This window comes from Mustela erminea, chromosome 19, assembly GCF_009829155.1.
Source record: "Mustela erminea isolate mMusErm1 chromosome 19, mMusErm1.Pri, whole genome shotgun sequence".
NCBI classification, from domain to species: Eukaryota; Metazoa; Chordata; class Mammalia; order Carnivora; family Mustelidae; genus Mustela; species Mustela erminea.
In genome coordinates this window covers 552,021-575,530 of record NC_045632.1, presented here as the reverse complement: position 1 = coordinate 575,530, position 23,510 = coordinate 552,021, and the positions used below count along the sequence as shown (strand labels likewise).

At 58.5% G+C, this 23,510-nt stretch overlaps 3 protein-coding genes across 6 annotated transcripts in view; 1 reads left to right on the top strand and 2 right to left on the bottom strand.

Moving 5' to 3' along the window:
* Window positions 1-12,409, bottom strand: part of GRIK5 (glutamate ionotropic receptor kainate type subunit 5) — a 51,586-nt gene extending 39,177 nt beyond the window's left edge. For 2 of the 3 annotated variants that reach the window (XM_032323122.1, XM_032323123.1), the window contains exons 1-11: window positions 12,134-12,409; window positions 8,600-8,728; window positions 8,134-8,298; window positions 5,769-5,866; window positions 5,482-5,647; window positions 4,210-4,388; window positions 2,820-2,873; window positions 2,558-2,719; window positions 884-1,036; window positions 396-500; window positions 182-289 (exon numbers count right to left, since the gene is read on the bottom strand). In XM_032323122.1, the coding sequence (XP_032179013.1) occupies window positions 182-289; window positions 396-500; window positions 884-1,036; window positions 2,558-2,719; window positions 2,820-2,873; window positions 4,210-4,388; window positions 5,482-5,647; window positions 5,769-5,866; window positions 8,134-8,298; window positions 8,600-8,678 (1,269 nt within the window). In that variant the 5' untranslated portion in view covers window positions 8,679-8,728; window positions 12,134-12,409. The remainder of the gene's footprint in view (window positions 1-181; window positions 290-395; window positions 501-883; window positions 1,037-2,557; window positions 2,720-2,819; window positions 2,874-4,209; window positions 4,389-5,481; window positions 5,648-5,768; window positions 5,867-8,133; window positions 8,299-8,599; window positions 8,729-12,133) is intronic. The other variant, XM_032323124.1, reaches the window with a different exon arrangement.
* The window catches only part of ERFL (ETS repressor factor like), a 278,656-nt gene that overhangs the window by 109,811 nt on the left and 145,335 nt on the right, over window positions 1-23,510 (bottom strand). The gene's annotated exons all lie outside the window — the stretch shown is intronic.
* Window positions 10,646-22,304, top strand: ZNF574 (zinc finger protein 574). 2 transcript variants are annotated; one of them, XM_032323125.1, is made up of 3 exons: window positions 10,646-11,969; window positions 16,656-16,750; window positions 19,331-22,304. In XM_032323125.1, exons 1-3 carry the CDS (start codon window positions 11,953-11,955, stop codon window positions 22,039-22,041), a joined length of 2,823 nt encoding a protein of 940 aa, XP_032179016.1. In that variant the 5' UTR covers window positions 10,646-11,952; the 3' UTR covers window positions 22,042-22,304. The 2 variants fall into 2 exon arrangements, with proteins under 2 accessions (XP_032179016.1, XP_032179018.1); XM_032323127.1 differs by lacking the exons at window positions 10,646-11,969; window positions 16,656-16,750 and adding an exon at window positions 16,760-16,910.

Genomic DNA, 23,510 nt, shown 5'->3' with positions numbered 1-23,510 from the left:
TGCCCTCCCCTCTTGCAGGGGCCACAAAGCTGGGGACACCCTGGCCACAGTCAGGAGTTGCTGGGTGCATGGGTCACACTCCCTGCTGGTCCGCGTGCCGCCTGAGCCGAGGCATCCCCCTCACTGGGACTGGGTTGGGGCGTCACTCAGGAAAGGGCCGTCCCTGCCGAGGGCCACTCACCAGAATGGTTGTGACCACCAGCGTCTTGTTGGCCAGCGTCTGCGACAGGTTGATGTCCAGGGTGGTGGCGTTCATGGCCAGGGTCCGGTTAGAGTACCATACCCCAATCTGGGGCAGAGAAGCTGCCGTGAGCATGAGGCCGGCCTGAAGATGCCTCAGCCCCCTGGGCTGCCCCCACCCCACTGGGACTCCGGAGGTCCCCTGGCCTGCTCACCTCGCGGTGGCCCTGCCGGGACTTCTCGAGGATGCGCAGGGTATAGTTGGTCCTCTGCCCTTTGCTGTTGAACTCGACCCGCCCAGTCAGCCCGTCATACTCTACCTAGCAGGGCGGGAGGCGGGCAGAGGGGGGTGGCAGGGGCCCGGAGGTACAAGCGGGAGAGGCCCAGAGGGGAGGAGATGGAGAAGGAAGAGACAGACAAGAGAGGGAGATGGACCAGGGAAGACCACAGTTAAAAGAGAAAGACAACTCCCAGCAAAAGAAAGAAGGTGGGACAAAGAAGCCGGGAGAGGGCGGCGCAGACGGGCAGAGGAAGGCCAGGAGGAGAGACCACAGAAAGGAGGAGGAAGAGGCCCAGAGAAAGCAGGCGGTGGGTGGGGTTGGTAGCAGGGGAGAGGGCAGAGGGGCCACAGGGTGGACACAGTGAGCATCCCAGCCTGAGGCGGGCGGCCCTGCTCCCTCAGCCCTCCCCGCTCCCGGCTCACCATGCGCAGGTAGTTCATGAGGCTGGTCCCGTGGGGCCAAATGTTGGCCGACGTACAGGCCAGCGGCTTCACGCCGATCTCCTGGCTGCGGTTCAGCTCCCGGACGGCGCTCACCACCACATGCACGGCGTCAAACATCAGGGCTGCCGACAGCTAGGGGGAGGGCGGAGGGGGGGCAGGATGGCAGAGAGGCAGCTCAGCCGGGCACCCCACAGCCTCAGACAAGGCCCGTCCCTCCAGGAATGTGGAACCAGGCAGGCAGGCAGTGAGGACGGGTCTCGGGGCGGTGGCGGGGGTGCCTTTCCCAGGGAATCAGATGGCTTTGGGGAAAAAGCGCGTGCTGCCCGCGTGTCTGGGGGAGTCATGCAGCCTCTCTCCCGAGTCATGCAGCCACGCGCCTGTTTGCGGGAAGGGAAGTCAAAGAGGGTTGGCCTGGATGGCCAGCCGGGTCACCTCCACAGGGAGATGTCCGCGGGCCTGAGGGCACATCCTGCCATTTGTGTCCACATGGCTGATGCGGGCACGGGAAGAGGGCCACAGCCTGATGCTCACACACGCAGGTGGGACACACACGCCTATCTGTCCACACACAGCATGGCTGTGGCATCTAGGAGGCAGGCATGGGAGGGAGCCTGGGCCTGCGCAGCGGAAAGCTCTGAGCTGGGGGCCTGGCTCTCCTATGTCCACCTCAGTCTCCTTCCCTGTAGAATGGGGATGATTGTCCTCTGCCTCCACCACGTTCTAGCATGGGGATCAAACAGGATAACGTGCACACGGGCTCAATACCGCCCGGCACCCAGTGAGTGATACCCACCGGACACCGTGCTGTGGCTGACGACCCGTGGTGTGTGCGTGTGTGTGTGCAAGAGAGTGCGTCTCTGCCGGGTCAGTGGGAGGGTCTGAACGGCTGTGTTGTGGAGACAGGTGTACACAAATGCACCTCTGCCCAGGTAGGTCCCTGATGTCCGATGGCCTGGCTCCGTGTGTGTGTGTGTGTGTGTGTGTGTGTGTGTGTGTGTGTATGCAGGAACAGCGTCTCGGGGCCTTGGCAGGTAACTACGTGTCTGGGAACAAACACACATAGGTATGCGTCTTTGGTATGCTTGTATTTATTCAACATGTGTTATTGGATGTCTACCCTAAACCAGACTGATTTCGGTGCTGGGAATACAATGGTGAACAAAGAAGAAACCCCTGTCATCCTGGGACAGTCTATTTACTTGTATCTATGCCTAAGCAAAATATAGAACAACCCCTGTGGTGATTAGATATGCAAGGACAGGAGCTAGGGAGAAAAATTCAGTAGGGAAGGGAGCTAAAACACTGGGCAGTTTTTTTTTTTTTTTTCAGATGGGGGACCAAGGAAGGTCTTATAACTGAGGGAACGTTGGAGTGCTGACTTGGCAATGAGGGAAAGTCGCTAGTTCTCTGGGGAAGTACAAAGTAGCAGGAGGACCGAGTGCAAAGGCCCTGGGGTGGGTATGTGCTGGGGCCACACAGGCACCTGGAAGAGGCCAGTGTGGCTGGGGAGCATGGGAGATGGCATGGGAGGTCTCATAGCATGTACTCAGAAAGCGAGTGGGGGGTGCCAGAGGGTTCTGAGCACCATCTGCTCGAGGCCTGAAGGGACCCACATAGGTGTTTGTGTGCCTGGGGGGGAAGGCGAGTGCTCACCGCAGGACCCGGGTAGGTGCTGGCTTCACAGTTCTCCCTCCAGGACATGTTGAGGCTGCGCACAAACTCCGGGTAGAAGGGATGTGAGGTGTTGAACATGGAGAAGCCCAGGATGTTGGAGGTGTCCTCCACAATCCCGTCCAGGTGCAGGATGGGGAAGTCCTGGGACCCAGAGGAAGGCGTGAGGACTGGGGCCGGGCCTTAGGCAGGTCAGACACCACGGGAGGGGCGGGGGACCAGAGGAGCTCAATGGGGTACGCACCATGGTGGTGAGGATGTACTTGTAAAACGCTGAGGTCATTCCCAGCTCTGAGGCCTGGAGAACACAGGGCGGTGCGGACGCAGTGGGAGAGATGAAGAGCCATGGGCCGAGCAGAGGAGACGCCGAGAGAGGGAGAGAGATTTAGAGACAGGCATAGCGAAGACACCCGTGGGAGACGCAGTAAGAGACACCCAGAGACAGAGACAGGGAGAAGAAGACGTGTGGGGGCAGAGGGAGACCTCGGTCCCTACTGTCGCACTGTGTGGACTGGTGCCCCAGGTGAGATGGAGGTCTCCGCAGAGGAGAAAAGGGCACCCTCGGATGCCCACACCTCTCTTTAGGGCACTTATAAGACTGCCTTCTGGAGACAGGCAGGCACAGGGATGCCTTAGAAACGGGGCAGGCTGGGAGGGTACCCTGAACCTTAGCCTTCTCCCCGCACTGCCCCAAAGTCGAGTGTGGGCTGCTCCCATGTGGGGCTCAGCCTGCTCACGGGCCAGGTAAGTCACCCCCCTTCTTCACAGTCCTCAAGAAGAACAAAATGAGAAGGCCTCTCCCTACCAGGGGTGCGGGAACCCTGTCCCTGCTATGGTCATTAGAACAGTAAACGGCATCAGCCTGCATTGCCGGAGTGGCAGGTACTGTCCTCCTGAGGGCTGGGGACGTGCAGGCTTGAGAGCAAAGTGACCACTGGTCACTCGGCTATGGGACCCCAGCCCAGGCCTGCCTGCCTCCCTCCGAAGCCTGAAATCCTTTCTCTAAGCCTTCCTGCCTCGAAGGCCCTATGGATTCTGTCCACACATCTTCCTGTGTGCTATGATCAGCAGTGACATATGGTTTTAATTTAAAAAAAAAAAAAAAAAAAACTAGAGAAAAATAAATAATCCAGATTGGATTAGGAGAATGAATTAAGAGCAAGGAAGCAATGGGTGATGAATGAACAGGTCACCACTGGCGGGCATGAGGCGGGCCTGTGGGGGCAGGTCCCAGCACTATACCCCGCCTGGGTACCCCTGAGCCAGCCCATTTCCTCCCCCCGCCCCAGAACCCCAGCTCCTTTGGCTACAAAATGATTATCACACCCACCCAGCAGGGTGGGTGGGAGCCAAATTCAAGTGCCCCTACGTGGCAGGACAAGCACTTTAGTGAAGATCACAGGGAGCTTCCACAGCAGCCATCCACTGAGGCAGCCAGTGTGCAGAGAGGGGAGGTGACTCTCCAGGGCCCGACAAGGGGTGCAACCAGGAAGCAGCAAGCTAATCATTTGTGTTTAGGAAGTGGGTCTCCACGCCCCATGGGACCACTGAGGCATGTGGGCATGGGGTGACTTGCTCTGTGATGCCACGTTTCTGCCCCGACTCTGCAGGGAATCAGGGATGGGGGGACCCACCTTACGGAGGATGAGGTGGGAGATGGACGCGTTGGCATCAATGATGATGGTGGACACCTTGTCGTCGCGGATCTCCTTGAGCAGCGGTGTGGGGTCCCGGCTATCGTCCAGCATCCTCACCGACAGCGTCTCCTTGGAGATGAGGAAGCCACGCACCAGCTCCTCCAACCGCAACAGGCCTGGGGAAGCCAGAGGGCCCAGGTCAGAGTCCACGGCAAGTGCCGGGTGTAGGGGAGCCTGGGAGGGGACGAGGGCTGCACTGCCCAGAACATGGTGGCTCTCTTGGGGGTACTGGGCCCTGGGACCCCGAGCTCAACCTCCAGGCGACTGTCTCCTGCCTCCTTTCTGCCTTCTGGGATGTGTGACAGGGATTTCACAGTTCGCTTGTGCAAGCCACATTCCACTCCTGTCATGCAAGCCACCACCAGCCTGCCTGGGGCTCAGACCCGAACCCTGATGGCAACCCAGCCTCCCTGCTTCCGCTATCTCCCACCCACACCCAACATGCCAGGCTCCACCTGCAGAACAAGGCAGAGCCCACCGTGCAGGGGTGGAGGAAGGGGGCACCTGAACCACAGCCTTCTCTCAGCCCTTCCAACAGCCACACCTGCCCCCAAGGCTATCCCTGAAAGGGCAGCCACAAGCGAGTGAAGCCAAGGTGTGCCTCCTCCTGTGCAAACTACCCCGCCCCATGTGGGAACCTTCCAGACTGACACAAGGCCCCGCGTGATCGTGGCTCCTGTACATGCTGCTTCACGGCTCCCACACACGGGCATGGGCTCACTGGGAGCTTTCTCGAGCCTCTCACAGGGGCCACACGCCCCTGGGCCCTTGGCCTCTGCCTGGCCACACACCCTACCTCTCCCTGACCCCCAACACCTCCCCAACCTTCAGGTCCCACTCAGAGGCCCCTTTTTCCGTGACCCGGGCTCTGAGCCTTCTGGACCCGGGTGGGATTCCCTTCTCTGTGCTCCAACAGCACCCCACAGGACCACTGATGGTGCTCGGCTGCCATGGTCCCCTGCTGGCCCTGGAGTGACCTCAGGGACCACACCCAGTGTGCACCCACCAGGGCCTAGCAGGGGTCTTGCACGTGGGTGCCCATCAGTAGCTGAGGACCAGATGATCTCTTTAGGGTGGTGGTGGGGCGTCTGGGTCGCTGAGGGGCAAGGATGGTAGGGGACTAGGGGAGCTTGTGCTGTGTGGGAAACCAGTGCTCTTGGGCAGGGGAACTGGGGGGAATAAAAAACAAAACATCCAGCTCTCCCTCACACTCGGCCTTGGCGCAGATGAGGCTGGCCGAGGGGTAGTTGAAGGACTTGAGGATGCGGGAGACCGCCAGGCTGACGTCCTCGTTACTGGGGTACAGGCTGACAGATGCGAAGCGCAGGTACTGTAGGCGGGGCGTCTCCTCAGGACCCACTTTGATGTGGGGGATCTGGACAAAGAAGGAGCCTTTGCTTCTGCCCTGTTGCCCCCTGCCTGTCCTGTTGCCCCCTGCCCCCGTCCAGCCTCGCCTCCCAGGGACCCACCCCTGCCCTGCCCCACATTCGGCTTACCTCCTTCTCCCCACAGATATGGCTCACGGTGGAGGCAGACGCAGGGCTGGAGGAGGGCCCCAGGACAGACACGACTCCCTTGGGAAGGATCTGACACACTGCAAGGGGTGGGGAGAGACAGATGGCGGTCAGGGGCCCTCCTCTCCGTCCTCACCTGGCCCAGAAGCACCTCTGATGCTTGGAGCAGCCCGATCCCCCTTGGCCACCACAGACCCCGAGGCCCAATCCCTGACCCCACCCACTGCATTGAACAAATAGAGAGATGGGGAGAAATGGCAAGAGCAGTGGGTCAGACCAAGAGAGAAACAACGGAAGGACAAAGAGAAAAGAGCAGGGGCCTCCTGGCAGCAAAGCTGGTGCCTGCTTCCCCAGCCTCTCTCTTACTCCCCCTTTCTAACCATGCTGCAACCTGGGGTATGTCCCACAGCCCCTCTACCCCAAACCCACAGCCAAGGCCCCTTCTCTGCCCCACATCCCAAACATGGTTCTTCTCTTGCATTCATTCACTTCTCTTTCTTCTGATTTCTTTCCCCTTAAATACATACACTTCTCAACACTAGGAAGTAGGAGTTGTTCCTTTTGTCTGCCTGGTGCCCCTTCTCATGGCAGAACCCTAATTTTCCTCAGGAAACCGTAGGTTTCCCAGGATTGGCCGGCACCCATTCCAGTACCAGAACCATGCTGTCCTGGCCACAGTGATCAGTGCAGAGATAGGGACAGGCTCAAACCAGGCCATCAAGAGCCTTCCCCAGGTTTCTGCTACAATTATGACTAAGTGTGCTATCCTGGTAAGATAGAAGCTTTGAGCTGTTCGGCCGGGATATTAGTGAAAGTGTTCCTGAAAATGAAACCAACTTAGAAGAAATTAGGGCCCACAAAGACACAGAGATTCCTGGGACATCATTAAAGTTCCTGGATCAAGCCATGCCTGAAACAACCCTGGGACATCATTGGAGTACCTGGATCTAATCATGCCTGAAACAATCCTGGGATATCATTTCAGTACCTCGATCAAGCCATGCCTGAAATTAGTCCCTAGGCCTTCTAGTGTCATGAGCTGATAAGTTCCCTTTTTCCCTTAAAGCAGCTCGAGTGGGGCTTCTGCCACATCCAACTAAAAGCCTCATAACTAAATCCCTTACCTTCTTCCAAACTTGATTCTTCTGTGCCTTCCATATTGGTAAGGCCACATATGCACAAAGCAAATACTTGGAACAATCCTTGCCTTCAATCCTTCTCTCAATAGGCAAATTGGTCAACAAATCTTGTCTCTTTTTTGTCCTCATATTTTCTCACATCTGTTTCCTTCTCTTTGACCCCCTCCTCCCCTGCCCTACTTTAGGGCTCTCATCTCACACATGCAACAGTCTCCTCACTAATCACCCAAATCTAGCCTCCAGATTCACCTTCCAGAAGCCCAGGTCCCTAGCCTAAACTCATCAATGGCTCTCATCTGCCTAGAGGTGAGGATGGCGCCTTTCAGCCTGTCACTGTAGGCCTCCTTGAACTGACCCGCCCAACAGCCCAGCCTCACCTCCTATTGCTCCGTTACACTTCAGCCCAAGAGTCTCTCACGATCCCTCCAAACATGTCCTAAGTCCAGGTAGTCGGGACAGGGGCAACCCCACACCCTATTCCTCGGCTCCATATACCCACCTCCTCGGCTTCAGCTTCAGAGTATAGGCATATGCCTGGAACACCATCTGCTTCCTTACTCTCCATCCCAGCTTCTCCCAGTTTGTGTTCTGTGCCACACCAGTCGGGAAAAGTACAAGAAACACTGTACCCCATTCTTCCTCTCACTGATTTGAAACATGCATGAATATAACAAAGGCTCTGATAAGGCCTGTAAGAAATCAGCCACTCGAAAACACACTGAAGACAGCATCTCCTGAGGGTATACAAAGCCAGCATGTCTGTTCAAGAGATACCTATTAACATTCACTTTATCTGTTAGGATCCAACAAATACTTATGCACCCCTACTATGTGGCTACAGGGCATACTTTGAGCAATCCCACTCCTTCTATATCCTGCTCAACTTTCAGAGCTCAGACCTTTTGCTGTCCCTGCCCCTGAGGTCCCCTGGCCTCGGTGGCCATGCCCATCCTTACTCAGCTCTAGGGCCTTTGTCCCTGGCCAGCTTATCTTTCAAATGAGGTCTTCAGCTCCTATAGGGTAGGGGTGGGGCTGGCGCTCTCCCCACCCCCTCATGTCCCGAAGCACCATCTCTGGGAAGGGGAAGGCAGAGCAGACAAGGAAGGAAGGAGCAGGTGGAGCTAGAAAGCAAGCAAGCAAGCTGAGAAACAGACTGAGGGCTACCAGCCTGCCCTGCCTCACCCCACGCCCCCTGTGGCCCTGCTCACTGGTGTCCGTGGTCTCGTACTGGCTGTCCCGCTGAAGCTCAAAGATGTCTACTTCCACCCGGGCCTTGGCTGGGACCTCGATGATCCCGTTGATCTGCTCCCGGGCCAGAGCCAGGGCCAGACGCTCACCGCGGCCACACACTGTCTGGTCGTCCAGGATTGCAGCTGAGGGGACACAGGGGTTGAGGACCAGACTCCTGGGTCCTGAGAAAGGAGAGGGTGGGGTCCTACACCCCTGGGCTCTGAGGTGGGGGTGGGGATGCAGACAGAGGGGTCTAGGCTCCTGGATCTAGGGTTGGACAGAGCTGAGGTTCTGGACTGCTAGGTCCAGGAGGAAGAAGCTGGGGACTGCTGTTCCTTGTTGCTGAGGGAAGCTGAGACCTAAAGCCCAGATTCCTGGGTTCTGAGGGACTGGCCTGCTAGGGAGGGTCTCTGTGGGGGCGGGGCAGGGGCTGTAGGGCCTCACCCATGCGCAGTGATGAGAGCACCTGGCAGCTGGGGCTGGCGAAGGCAACAATCAGCAGCAGCAGCAGCTCAGCCGGCATCTTCCTCCCCTCCTCATGGGGACGCAGCTGCCGCGGCCCCCACTTGCCACCTGCAGGGAGCCCCCGCCCATGGGGAGACTGCTGACATGGGGGGGCCTCAGAGCCCTTTGGAAGACTTCGAGACGGGGCGGTGGCCACAGACCCCGGGACATTGTGGGTGAGCTCTGAAGGGCCCTGCCCTTGTCAGAAACTTGACAATACAGAGGGCATTGCTATGAAGGAAATTCAGGCTCTGAGAGCACTACCAGTGAAGAGCTCCCAGCGCTGAGTGGGACAGGCACTGCAGGACATTCACAGCTACCAAAATGGGAGGGATCTCAGGTAAGAGCAAATTCCAAGGACCAACCCCACTGCAACAGAAAACCAGGAATTGCCACCCCCCCACCCAGTTCCGCCCCTGTCTCTGGGCAGGCAGCTGTTACTAAGCAACAGAAACTGGCTGGAGAGGATGCTGTGGTTGCTAGGCAACCCCATCCCAGGCCTCACTTGCCACTTTCCTGACGTCCCTGGCTCCCACAATCCCACGGGGAGAGAGGCCTGGACATCCGGGGTCTGGAGGGGAGAGTATCCGGGAGTTAAGGAAACTTGGAAAGAGAGGGAATGATGGCGAAAGATGGAGACACACACAGAGACACACAGATGGAGGCAGATGGATGGACCCAAGGCAGCCAAGGGGCTAAAAGAAAAAAAAGTAGAGAGAGAGAAGGGAGAAACAGAGAGACAAAAATAGGAAGAGAGGCTGAGGCAGAGAAAATACAGAGACTCAGAAAAGGGGAAAGAGAAAAACAGGCAGAAATACAAGAACAAGAAGATCAGAAGACAGGAAAAGGGGGGATAGAGATGGAGAAGAGAGCGGAGTTTCTGGGAGGTAAGGACAGGCCTAGGGAAGAGGCAGGAAGGCAGGGAGCTATGGGGGTGGAGAAAGGGCAGAATGGGGAGAGGAACACAGGACAGGCAGCAGAGAGGGAAATCAAGGCAGCAGAGAGACACAGAATAGAACAGGAAGACAGAATGGAGAGAGAACACAACCCCGCTTGAGATGCCACCAGAAGCAGCTGGAAGGGAAGAGTGAGGAAGGCAGGTAGGAAGCTGTCTGATAAAGCAGGTGACGCGCTGCAGCCCCCAACCCAGCTCTGGGGAGTTGAGGAGGAGGGGGAGACACTGCATCTCTGCTCCCCATAACAGCTCCAACCCCATGCAGTTGGAGTCCCTAGGGGGGCCCCAGGCAGGCTTCTGAGGAGCACCTGCCCACCCCCACCCCCACCCAGGGAAGGGATGAGTTGGGCTAGATGCACAACTTCTCCTGGCCAAGAGCCATACCCTGATGGAAGGAATATTGGGTATCCAGGGTAGAGGGTTACTGTGAGGCCCAGAGTGCTATGAGGTGAGCCGGGGGGGTGGGGAGGGAGGGGTCTTCTTGCACCCCTCCCCGATCCCCATAGAAGGGGGGCTTGAGCTGGTGAGAGAGCAGAAAGAAACCTGCCAGTGGAGTGTGGAGGCACAACAAGCAATGCTTCAGACCATCCCAGCAGCCAGGGAAACCTAGGCCAGGGCAGCAGGAGGCCGTCAGTCCCTGCTGTGCCCCGACTCCCACCTGACCTTGAGCAGGTCCCTCTCTCGGGGCCTCTGCAAAAGGCAGGCTGTGGGTGGAAGGGCATCTTGGACAGACTGGGGGCCGCAAATGGTCATCTGGATCTGAGGTGAAGGCTTCAAGGGTGGAGGAGCAAGGCAAGTTGGAGACCAGGAAAAAAAGTCTCCAGGGGAGGGCTGTAGAGAGTGGGGCTCAGAGAGAGGCAGGAGCCCAAGGGGGTCATCCTGAGACACCAAGGGCTTCTGGGGGCAAATAGGGGAACAGACACTGGAGGGGAGGGAAGCCCAGGGAGAGCCTGGGGCCAGGTGGGCAGGGTCCCACAGGTGGCAGACAGGGGCGGGGAGCAGAAAGAGTGCAGGGGAGCGGATGGACAAAGACCTAACGAGAAGGCACAGACAGAAAGACAGACCAAAAGGAAGTAAGAGAGAAGAACACACACAAGTTACCTAGGAATGAGATACCAACAGAAACAGAGACAAGATGGCCTGCGTGAGGCAGGGAAGCAGACAGGCCTGAGCCCCACAGGCCCAGACACTCAGGCAAAGCCAAATAAAGGTGGAAGCATAGCAGCCAAGTGGGCAGAAGGAGCCGAGTGAGGGCCCCGCCAGGGGAGGGAGACAGACAAGCGGGCAAGCAGGAGACATGGCCAAGGTGAGAAGGGAAATCGGTGAGACAAATGGGGTGAGGAAGAGGGCAAAAAAAAAAAAAGCTAAACCAAATAACAGACCACAGGTGCAAAGGATTACAGGGAGGAGAAAAATCGCTAAACTCTGAAAAGGAAGAGGGCCAGGTGGAAAGAGGAAGGGACCAGGGGGACAGGCACAAACTAGAAGAGGGACAGTGAGGGCCAGGGAGGGAAATGAGGGGGGGAGGAAAAGCAAGTAACCTGGAGAGGCATAGGCAGGGACAGGGCAAGTGCCCATGGAAGGGGGCCTGGTTCACACTGAGGTGCATCCACCCAGGGGGTCTGGAGGAGGGGTGGTCAATCCCCAGAGCCCACAAACCCCAAGGCATGGGGAGGGATGAGGACCGAAGGCCAGCCCAGGACACAGAAATGAGCGGGGATGGGGGTAGGACCACCAAGGAAAAGGCAAAGTGGACCCCAGAGTGGCTAAGGATAGAAGAGTGGATTTGGGGGAAGAGGGTGGAAAAGTGAACAGGAAGACAGCCTCCAAGTGCAAGGGCAGAGGAGGAGGACAGGGGAGCAGGGCCCCAGGCAGAGCACAGAATGGACGGAGAGAAGTGGATAGAGAGCCACACCTGGTGGTGTGGGCACCACCAGAAGAGCCAGACAAGAGACAGGGGAGTTTTGAGAGAGAGAGCGAGAGATCAACAGAGAGACACCAAGAAAGAGTTAGGCTAACAGCAAAGAAGAGAGAAGTTGGACAGAGTCAGAGAGAAGCCCAAGAGAACACGAAATGGAGATTGTAAAACATAGACATTCCAGGAGACGGAGAGCGGATGGGATAGGGATAGGCCCATGGCAGGCGGAGAGGATGAGCCTTGGAGGAAAGAAGAGAGATGGAAAGAGAGAGAGAGCAGAGCCGGTCACCACGGGACCAGGGCTGGAGAAAGCAGGGGCGGAGACTGGCTGAGAGTCCCGGACAAGGAGTGTGCCCACAAGTAAGAGCCAGGCAGCCCCTCAGGACCCCAGAGGCTGGGGGCTGGGGGTGAGGCTGAGCTATGCACCCAGAAGAACGGTGAGAAGAGGCTGAGGGGAATGGCGGTTGGGAGATGGGGGACACGAGGCAGGCCCCTACTCAGGGAGGAGCAGGGGGAAGTGGGGGCCCCACCAGGCAGCCATGAGCCCAGCCTCCAAGACCCAGGCTGGCCCCAGCCCAACCCCCGCCCCGCAGACACTCACGGATCCTGGTGGGACGGAGGGCTGGGCTCCCTCGAGGCCCGAGAAAGGCAGCGGGGAGATGCTCTGGCGCTGGGTGGTGGTGTGGCTGGGGCGGGGGGAGAGGGCAGTCCACAGGGCCCCCTCCCCCGCCACCGAGAGTGGCCCCCAACTAGTCCAAAACGGGGCTCCCCGGGAGCAAGGAGGAAGGACAGGTGGAAGCAGAGAGGGCGGGCCGGGGCAGGGAGGAAGGGGAAAGGAGAAAATGGAGGAGAGAAGGGGAGAGAGGAGAGGGGGAAGGAGCAAATGGAGGGGAAGGAGGGAGGAAAGGAGGAGAGGAAGGTGAAAACGGAAGGGAGGGGGGCACAGGCAAAGCCGGGGGAGGGGGAAGCCGGCCCAGGAAAGGGCCCCCGCCCCCTCCCCTAGCCGGGCCGGCCTGGGGGGGCCACGGGGGGCGAGGACTGGCTGGAGACCAGGAAGCCGGCCATCAGGAGGAGTGGGGGAGGGGAGGACTGGATTGGGGGGGCGGGGGCCACCCCTTCCCCCCTCCCCCCAGAGCCTTGGCCCTGCCCTGGATGAGGCGAGGGCCTGGAGTCCTCAAGCCCTCAGCCCCCAAGGGAAAAACATGCTAGGGGTGGGGAGAAGCAGAAGGGTGGAGGGGCTGGAGAGGATGGGGTGCTGGAAGACCCAGAGCAGAGAGGGGGGCAGGAGAGGTGGAAGGGTAGGGAGGAGGGAGAGGAGGAAGGAGGGAAGGATGGAGAGGAGCAGGTGGAAGAGGAAGGCGGAGGAGGGTGGGGTGTCCCGGGGGCGCCCGGTGCAGGGTCTCAGTGGGAGGGCCTGGCCACGGACTCCGGGTCCCCTGCGAGGCGCAGCCACCGGCTCTGGGTCCTCAGCTGGGCCTGCCTCCCTGCTGCTGGCCACCGCTGCCACCTCCACTGCCGCCACCGCCGCTGCTGCCAACACCACCACCACCACCACCACCACCACCACCACCTCCACTGCCGCCACCTCTCCTTCTCCCCTCCGAGGCCGCCGCCTGCCTGCCCGCCCGCCTGCTGCCCGCTGCCCGCCCGCGCTGGGTCCTGGAGCGCGGGGGGGGCGGGGGGGAGAGAGCTGAGGGAGGGAGGGAGAGAGGGAGGGAGGCAGGGAGGAGGGCGGGCAGGAGGAAGGGAGGGCAGCAGGCGGAGAAAGAGGAGGGAGGGGAGTCAGGGGGGAGGGGGAGCCTGTATTGGTCGGGGCTGGGGGGCCCCCGCGAGGAGAATGCTGATGAGGGGAAGGCGCTGCTTTGGACAGAGGGCCCACCCCTGGGCCACCCCCTCCACCACCATGCCACCGCCCTGCCCAGGAGCCCATGGAGATGAGAGCAGGGAGACCTGAGGAAAAGGACATGGGGCTGGGGGGGGGGGCAGGGTGCTACAGAGATAAAGAAAAATGGAAAGGAATAACAAGACCATCAAAACTCACAGAGGTGAGCCAAGGTCCATAAACCTCACAAGGACAAGAGCAGGGAAAAGCCCGGAGAAAAGACAGAAAAGCCCATGGAAACATGGGAGCAGACCAGAGACAGCAAAGGACCTCAGAGACGAGGGCAGCTGGTGGACACAGAGAGCACCCCCAGGAAGATGGAGAGAGGTCCATGGGAACAGAAAGCACTCCTCGGATATGGGGAATGGTGCATGGGGATAGGAGAAAGACCACAGAAATGGGAACAAGGATGCATATCACAGAGACAGGGAGGTGGGCCAAGCAAAGTGGGAAAAGGTCACAGAAATGGGGATGGGGGAACAGATACCAGGAAACCATGAAAATAAGGATGTGTGGACACAAGAGGTCCACTAAGGCAGGAGCAACCAGCCCCTGGAGATAAGGGAGAAACCCCCCGAAGGAGAAATAGCCCTGAGAGGAAGGGATGGGTGGGGAGTATGGGGATTGTCTATAATGCATAGAGAAATCCTTGGGCCCCACAGACATGAGCAGGTAGCGTGAGGAGGTCCTCCTTCTCAAGCCACTACCTGAGCAAAGAGGCAGTGGGAGAGGGCAGGAAGCTGGAGGGCAGAGCCTGCAGAAGTGGGAGACTCCCTCCCAGGGAGCCCACTGCAGCTTCTCAGAGGGAACTGAGCAGGACAGCGGGATGGAAGACAGCAGCAGTGACACAGATCTTGGAGTGGGGGTGGGTGGTGCATGGCTGGGTGGGGGGTGAAATTTGGGGGGAAGGAACATGACAGTTGGCGCTGAAGGCTGAGCCCGTGACTCACCACCACCCCCAATGCTCGTGATGGGGAGGAGACACTGACACACTCACGTGCAGCCCCCCAGCCCACGTGACCATATGCCTTTCTCACACACACACACACACAGCACATGGCAACCCTTACACCAGCCTCATCCACATGGAGCATCTCTGACATATGTTTGACATATACAATGGACCCTGAAGGACCACCAGCTTTGCATATACCTCCTCACCCTACATGGGCAACAACTACAGTCTCCTAACCCTCACCCTCACCTCGCGCTAAGGCTGAAAGCCCAGACTCTTATCAGCCTCTAGGCCTTTGCTAATCCAGGGACCCCAGCAAAGAATGCCTATCCTTTCTAAAATAAACCTACCCCAGAAATCTAGCCCATGCCACCACCTCCACAAAGACTGATCCAGGCCTCAGCTTACTCCTGTATCATCAGAAGGGAAGGAACGGAGCTAAACTGGGAACTCCAAGCAGAAGGTCTGAGCAGAAAGGAGCCTGACATGCCATGCTGGACCCTTGGATTTTCAGGTGGAAAAGGGGGCTTCAGCAGGAGTGAGAACATGCCCAAGTGCATGGAGCCTATCAAAGGCTGCGTCTAGCTTCCAGGTCATCTGGCTCCCGCCTCAGTTGATTCCACTGAGGGCAAACCCAGATTACCAGCTTTAGAGCTCATGCATTCCCACCAAGTTCTTTCCTCTACTTCTTGCATTCATCATTCAACACACCACGAGGGATAGGACATACACCAGTCAGGCAGCAGAGCCTGGGGGCCAAGAGCCTAGACCCTGGAGTCAACTCCTGGGTTGGAACCCTGGCTCTGTCTCCTCCTGAAGATGGGCAAGCTACTTAACTTCTCTGGGCCCCAGTTTCTTTGTAAAGTGAGAACAGTAGCTCCTCCCCTGTAGGGTTGTTGAGGTGATTCAACCGTTACATCACATCGTACAAAGCACTAAGCACAATGCTTGGCACATCATAACACATTCAGGACACATTCGCTGTTGTCACCAGGCTCCTTGAGGTCCTAATAAAAATAATTCCCAACAGCATTTGATCTGTGCCTTACAACCATGACACGGGCTATTAATCCTCATTTCACAGATGAGGAAATCGAGGCACAGGGGAGTTAACTTGTTCAAGACGTTAGCTAGGAAGTGGCCAGGTCAGGATTTCAATCCAGACAGCCTAGTTCAATTACACTGGCTTGGTGTTAGGGATTTTTAAATAGTGGGAAGTTAGGACACCCACTGAGAAACCAATTGAAGGACACAGCAAAGGTGAGAACCAAAGAGTCAGGCCTAGGTCCTACTCTGTATTTGGGGTCCCTCAGCAGCTTTTAGCTTCAGGAAGGGAAATATCCACCTCCCCTGAGACTCAGTTTACTCATTTGAGAAATGGAGGGATGTGGGACGGCTAATTAGAACAAGGGGATCTCTGCATCTCCCCAGTCCCTGTGTTCAGAGACTAGCTCTGGAAAAGTAACCACCCTTGCCCACGTCCCGAACAGCAGATGAGTAAGGACGGGCAGGGCCCCGTGGACACCTACAAACTCCGCCGTCCGAGTCGCCCTGGGTCCGCTTAGAATGCAGGCACCTTGGAAGGCAGCAGAGCAGAATTCCATCTGCTACAGGGTCACCTCCTGAAGGTTCTCACCCTAGTTGTCCTTCAGGTCTTCTACCCCCCACACTCCCCGTTTCTTCCAGTGCAGCTGTCCTTGCTTTTTCTTTATCCCCTCCATTTCCCATTTCCTCCTTTCTTTAGGTTTTCCTCGTTTGCTCGTTGCTTCCCCTTTGATATTTCTCCTTTCCCCTTCCTCAAGAGTCCCACGGTTCTTCTCCCCTTCCTTCTTGCTGCCTTCGTTCCTCTTTCTAATAAAAGGGGTCTGGAGCCTCAGTTTCCCTTTTTACTCCCTCCACGTGCTTGGTGCTGCTGTTTCCCCTCCCCGCTCCGCGCTGACGGGGGCTTCACGTTCTCGCTTCGCTCCTCGGGGGTTCCTGCGCACCGTGCCCCCGCCCCCACCCTCTGGGTATCGTGTGCCTCAGTTTCTCCAACTTCCCCTCGAACCGACGCGACTGCCACCTTGCGTCCCCAAGATGGCGCCCAAAGCTTCGCTCCGCCGCCTGACGTCACTGCGCTGCCCCCAGGCGTCAGGCAGAGTCCAGGAGCAGCTGGAGGAGGAGCATCCTCCATTGGGCTTAAGGGGGCGGACACTATCAACCTGGGGGCTGGCAGGTGTGGGGACATCGCCGGAGGATTGGTTGGGCGCTGCGGCAGATCCCGACGCTCCACACTATTGGCCCAAGAGTCAGAGACGTGAACGTTGATTGGTCGAACGGCCGGAGCCAGACGGACGCTGATTGGGCGCGTTCGGCCGTTCCCGGAGCGGCCGAGAAGGAAGGTAGGCGGGGCGTTGCTGAGGGCGATTGGGGGCGAGAGCGAGGCTGCGGAGCAGACGAGAAGCGACGGCGGGAGCTAGAGAGGGCGCAGCGCTAGGGTGGCCGCGCTGGGGGAGCGGCGGCCCGGGCCTGGGCCCGGGGCGTGCGAGACGGCCGAGGCGGGTGAGTGCGGGCGGGCGCGCTGCAGGCCGGCCCGGCTACCCCCCTCCCCCGCTCCCGGCCTCCCCACACCACCCCGCCTGCGCACTGAGGGCCGGAGGGGGCGCGCTCGGGCCGGGGAGGGCGGAGCGGCACTAACGGCCCGCGGGGCGCGCGGGCGGCCGGGCGGGGGTCTGGGCCGGGGCAGCGGGTGGGGAAGGGGGTAGAGTCGTGTGTGCTGGGCTGAGTGAGGAGGGGCGGGGCCCAGGGCCGGGGGCTGGGAGAGACCCGGGTGGGAAGGGAGGCGTTAGAGCTGCCCCCGGGGAGAGGCTCCAAGGCTCCGGGGGGTATCGGGGCCAAAGCCTGGTGGTGGGGCCGTCTAGGACCGAAGCGGGGTGGACGGTTAGAGGGGGGTTGAGTGTCCGGGGAGGGGGGTTAGGGCGTGAGGAAAGAGGTAATTAAGTTAACGTAAAGATATAAACCTAGTTATGCCTGGGAGGAATTCGACCAGTGAGAGGGCCTTGGTGTGGAAAGATACTAGCAAATGAATGTCCCTGGAGGGAGGATTTGGAGCTGAGACCCAGGTCGGGGCATTGAGAATGGAGTTACATTATGTGAAGAGTTCGGGGGGCGGGGGGCGGGTACCGTCGGAATGGGTTGAGAGGGGTGTCTGTGCAAAGGGTTATGTGAAAAGGGTGTCTGGGTGTCCCTAGGATAGGTTGGGGAGAGGTAATGTTTTTGAAAAGTATAGGGAATTAGGTCAAGGTGAGGAGTGGGAATTGGTGTCCCTGGAGGTTAGGGTCATGGAGAGGTCTCTGTGCTAAGTGGGGGAAGGTCTTGGTATCGCTGGAATGAGAATGAACTGTTAGTCTGACCAGAAGTTGGGGGCTCTGGGTATCCCCCAGGGTAATAAACTGATGAGAGGGGTCTGGGTATCCTTTGTCTAGCTTGGGGGCTGGGTGGAGGGGTTCAGCTAAGAAGAAGGCAGGGTCTGGGTATTACTAAAGGGAATTTGGGGGGTGGGGGTGATATGTGTGAAACTTTAAGCCTTTGTGAAGGGTTGTCTGGATGTCCCTGGATTGGGTTGTAGCATGTGCTGGTATTTTTTTGCAAAGGAGAGAGACTAAGTTATGAAGAGTGGGTCTGAGCACCCCTGGAATAGGTTTGAGCAGGGTTGGGTCTTTTTGCAAAGAAGAGGGGTTTATGATGATATGAAGAGGGGATCTGGGCATCCCAGAATGGGCCAGGGTGGGAAAGGGTCTTTTTGCAAAGAAGAAGAGCTTAGGTATTTTAATAATGTGAAAGGGGATCGGGATGTTTTTGGCATGGGTTAGGCACATGGATTTGTAAAGGAGGGGTTACGTTGTTTTGAAGACCGTATCTCGGCATCCCTGAAATGGGTTAGACTGAGTCATTTGTAAAGAAGAGTGGCTGAGGTTGATCTGAAGAAGCACCTAGGGCATCCCGGTAGTGGTTGGGGTAGAAGAGATCTGGGTACCCCGGGGGGGATTAGAATTGTAGGTGAGGTCTCAGTGTAAAGAAGTAATTAACGTGTAGAGGGTCTGAGACAGGAGTTGGGTTGATAGGTATCAAGAAAGGGTTCGGGTTTTGTGAAGTGGGGCTGGGTATTCTGGATGGGATAGTTAGGGCTGTGGGAGGGGGCTTTGATTTGTAGAGAGGTGTAAGTACTTTAAAGAGGGATCTGAGTATCATGGGGAAGTGGTCAAGGAGGGAAAAGTGTAGGTATAGCGATGGCTTAGGCCAACATGAGACAGACAAGTTGGTTGATGGAAGGGCGGGTTTGATGTTAGGGGTCTGGGGAGCAGAGGAAGAGGCAGTGTATAAACAGGCATACATAAAGGAGAGGGGTTGCACCATGTGAGGGTGCGGAAAGTGGCGGGGCCTTGGGGCAGTTTGAGTTGTCAGGTGGAAAAGATGTCAGAAACCTGGGGGAGGGGACAGAGGAGGAGCAAGGCTGGGAAGTAGCAGCGGTTAGGGCCCCTGAGGACTCCCCCAAGCACCGGGAAGCAGGAATGGGGTAGTGAGTTGGTAAGGAGAGGAATTCAGCGGAAGAAGCTGAAGTACAGAGGACATAGGTTCTTGTGTGATGCGCGTGGCTGTGGACCCGCTGAGAGGCATGGGAGGTGAGGGGCGGGACAGGTTGTAAGGATCTGGTGGGTGGAGTTTGATGCACCTTGATTCAGAGGTGAGACTTGGGTAGATTCTGGGAAGGGACTGCTGGGAAGGTTCTGTGCTTGGTAGTCTTGTGTGTTCTGGAGAGGAAGACAGGGGCGTGGGAGTGGGAAACGGAAGCAAGAAGTTAGAGGGTAAAAAATACAGACAAGGTTGTGGCGGGGAATGCTAAAGGGAAAGAATTGTCCCTGAGAAGGACCGAGGAAATAGCAGATGAGCTGGGCTTTGTCCCCACCTCTTTCTTCTCGCAGCCCAGGGCCTTGCTGCCGCCATGACTGAGGAGTCCGAGGAGACAGTCCTGTACATCGAACACCGCTATGTCTGCTCCGAGTGCAACCAGCTGTATGGGTCCCTGGAGGAGGTGCTCGTGCACCAGAACTCCCATGTGCCCCAGCAGCACTTTGAGCTGGTGGGCGTGGCTGACCCCGGAGTCACAGTGGCAGCGGAGGCAGCTTCGGGCACGGGCCTCTACCAGACCCTGGTGCAAGAGAGCCAGTACCAGTGCCTGGAGTGTGGGCAGCTGCTGATGTCCCCCAGCCAGCTCCTGGAGCACCAGGAGCTGCACCTGAAGATGATGACTCCCCCAGAGGCAGTGCCGGCGGAGCCGCCGCCCAAGGGCCCCACGCTGAGCTCCAGTACCATCCACTATGAGTGTGTGGATTGCAAGGCTCTTTTTGCCAGCCAGGAGCTCTGGCTGAACCACCGGCAGACGCACCTCCGGGGCACTCCCACCAAGCCTTCGGCCCCAGTGGTCCTGGGGTCCCCGGTGGTCCTGGGGCCCCCTGTGGGCCAGGCCCGCGTGGCTGTGGAGCACTCCTACCGCAAGGCAGAGGAGGGTGGGGAAGGGGCAGCTGTCCCTTCTGCTGCCGCTGCCACCACTGAGGTGGTCACTGAGGTGGAGCTTCTCCTCTACAAGTGCTCAGAGTGCTCCCAGCTCTTCCAGCTTCCAGCCGACTTCCTGGAGCACCAGGCCACCCACTTCCCTGCCCCAGTCCCTGAGTCAGAGGAGCCTGCTGTGCATCCGGAGACCCTGACTCCGTCACCTGCAGAGGTGCCTGTGTCCCAGCCCGACACCCTGCCATCCTCTGACCACAGTTATGAGTTGCGCAACGGTGAAGCCATTGGGCGGGATCGCCGGGGGCGCAAGGCCCGGAGGAACAACAGCGGAGAGCCAGGCGGGACAGCCACCCAGGAGCTCTTCTGCTCCGCATGTGACCAGCTCTTTCTCTCTCCTCACCAGCTACAGCAGCATCTGCGGAGTCACCGGGAGGGTGTCTTTAAATGCCCTCTGTGCAGTCGTGTCTTCCCCAGCCCTTCCAGTCTAGACCAGCACCTCGGAGACCACAGCAGTGAGTCTCACTTCCTGTGTGTGGACTGTGGCCTGGCCTTTGGCACAGAGGCCCTGCTCCTGGCCCACCGGCGAGCCCATACCCCGAATCCTCTGCATTCGTGTCCGTGTGGAAAGACCTTCGTCAACCTCACCAAGTTCCTGTATCACCGGCGTACACATGGGGCAGGGGGCGTCCCTTTGCCTACCACACCAGTCCCCCCGGAGGAGCCTGTCATTGGGTTCCCCGAGCCAGCCCCGGCAGAGACTGGAGAGTCCGAGGCGCCAGAGCCTCCGGCAACTGAAGAGAGCTCAGAAGGGCCGACTGCCCCAGGCACTTACCGCTGCCTCCTATGCAGCCGGGAGTTCGGCAAGGCCTTGCAGCTGACCCGGCACCAACGTTTCGTGCATCGGCTGGAGCGGCGCCACAAGTGTGGCATCTGTGGCAAGATGTTTAAGAAGAAGTCTCACGTGCGTAACCACCTGCGCACGCACACCGGCGAGCGGCCCTTCCCCTGTCCGGACTGCTCCAAGCCCTTCAACTCGCCTGCCAACCTGGCCCGCCACCGGCTCACGCACACAGGGGAGCGGCCCTACCGGTGCGGGGACTGTGGCAAGGCCTTCACGCAGAGTTCCACACTGCGGCAGCATCGCCTGGTGCACGCCCAGCACTTCCCCTACCGCTGCCAGGAATGCGGGGTGCGCTTTCATCGCCCCTACCGCCTGCTCATGCACCGCTACCACCACACGGGCGAGTACCCCTACAAGTGTCGCGAGTGCCCCCGCTCCTTCCTGCTGCGCCGGTTGCTGGAGGTGCACCAGCTCGTGGCCCATGCCGGGCGCCAGCCCCACCGCTGCCCATCCTGTGGGGCCGCCTTCCCTTCCTCCCTGCGGCTCCGTGAGCATCGCTGCGCCGCTGCTGCAGCCCAGGCCCCCCGGCGCTTCGAGTGCGGCACCTGTGGCAAGAAAGTGGGCTCGGCAGCCCGGTTGCAGGCGCATGAGGCGGCCCATGCAGCTGCTGGGCCGGGCGAGGTCCTGGCTAAGGAGCCCCCCGCCCCCCGGGTCCCCCGGGCCACTCGCACACCAGTCACCTCCCCGACCACCCTGGGGGCTGCGGCCTCTGCAGCTCCCACGGCCCCTGCCCGACGCCGGGGCCTGGAGTGTAGTGAGTGTAAGAAGCTGTTCAGCACAGAGACCTCGCTGCAGGTGCACCGGCGCATCCACACAGGTGAGCGGCCATACCCGTGTCCGGACTGCGGCAAGGCCTTCCGCCAGAGTACCCACCTGAAGGACCACCGGCGCCTCCACACAGGTGAGCGGCCCTTTGCCTGCGAAGTGTGCGGCAAGGCCTTCGCCATCTCCATGCGCTTGGCAGAACATCGCCGCATTCACACGGGGGAGCGGCCTTACTCCTGCCCTGACTGTGGCAAGAGCTACCGCTCCTTCTCCAACCTCTGGAAGCACCGCAAGACCCACCAGCAGCAGCATCAGGCAGCTGTGCGGCAGCAGCTGGCTGAGGCCGAGGCCGCCGTTGGTCTGGCCGTCATGGAGACTGCCGTGGAGGCACTGCCCCTGGTGGAGGCCATTGAGATCTACCCTCTGGCTGAGGCTGAGGGGGTCCAGATCAGTGGCTGACCCTGCCCCCCCTTCCCTCTTCAGCAGCACCAGGCCCTGTTGCCGAAGAACTTCTCCAGCATCCCTTTAAGTCTCTGTAGATACTGTGCCCCTTCCTCCACCTTTCCTAACCGCTGTGTAAGTTCTGTAACTGGATTCTCTTTTCCAAGGGGTCGCTCTGGGGTCCTTGATATGCATAAAAGGTGCCCCACCCCACCCCCACCTTCCACCTGTTAGTGCTGGTGGCCCCAAGGTGAAAAATAAAGACTGAATTGGACATTTTATGTGTTTTTGTCTGGCCCAGCTGTGTGGGGGGAATTTGGGAGCTGCCTTAATGGCTTTGTCGACATCCAGAACTGTGTGGCTAGGAGGAGTAGTTTAGTAGACATTTACTGAATCCAAGAGGCCCAGGGCTGTGCTCTCTGGGCTCAAGAGATCGGGGACTTCACCCTGGGGCGGCATGGGAAGTAGTGTGGCTGTCTTGCCACTAGAGGTCCCCATAGCCCCATAGAAAAACCTGAAGCTGTTTCCGTTGGCTGCAAGAACAAGTTTGGGGAAACCTGTTTTTTTCTCACCACTTCTGCCCCCAACTCCTGGCCTGATGTGAGCCATCTCCCCCAAGGCCATCTGGTTTTCTCACTGTGGATCCCTGAGGGCAAATGTAGGTCTGGGAAAGGTGTGATCTCCAGGGCAGTAGAAGAGGGTGGCTCCTGGGAACAGACCCAATGGTGGGGTTAGAAAAGATTCTGGGGGGAGGCAGCCTCATAAGGAGAGCTACCTTGACACCCGCCTGGAACTGAATTCTGACTTAGCCAACAGACTGGGAGAGGGCAGGTTGGAGTGGTATTTGCCTAGTTTGTCTCAAGAACTTTCCTAGGTTTTTATAACAGTTGTCAGAGTCCTTTGTGAAGAGAACATCCTGCAGGACAGGAGTCTGAAGAGGGAAGCAGGGAGGTGATTTGCCCATGGTCATTCAACCCACATGGGACAGAGCTTGAATTGAAGCCTGGTTTCATCTGGTTTAATCACCCATATGCTTCCCCTGCAGTCTGCTGCCTTCTACATATGAGGGGGAGGGCAGTCGAGAAGATGGCGACTGGAGGGAACACTCAGTTGCTCTGCTTGCATTGTCTCTAAGGGCCTCGGCCCCAGAAAAAGTCCTCGCTAAGGTTACTCCCCACTCCGATCTTTCTGCTGGAGAAAATTCATATTTGGAACCCTGATAATTGAGAGGTGGAGAGAAGCTGTTTGTATTGAAACCAGGGAAAGGGAGGCCTGAGAGCTGCCCACTCAGACTCTCTTACTCTCGGCCCTGTCACTAGTCCTGGAGTCTCAGGGCCCCAGACTCGGAGACATACACTGGTTTCTCCTTATGTCAGGTGAAAAGTAAGGGCTCAAAAGAGGGGAGATTTACCCAGGCCACAGACTATAAAAGCCAAGTCTTCTAACCCGTAACAGAAACTTTACTAAGCCTTATTATTAAAGAAAAC

Coding starts and splice junctions, on each gene's coding strand:
- ZNF574 (XM_032323125.1), top strand. Junction 16,751..19,330: donor CGGAGCGGCCGAGAAGGAAG/GTAGGCGGGGCG, acceptor TTCTTCTCGCAG/CCCAGGGCCTTGCTGCCGCC.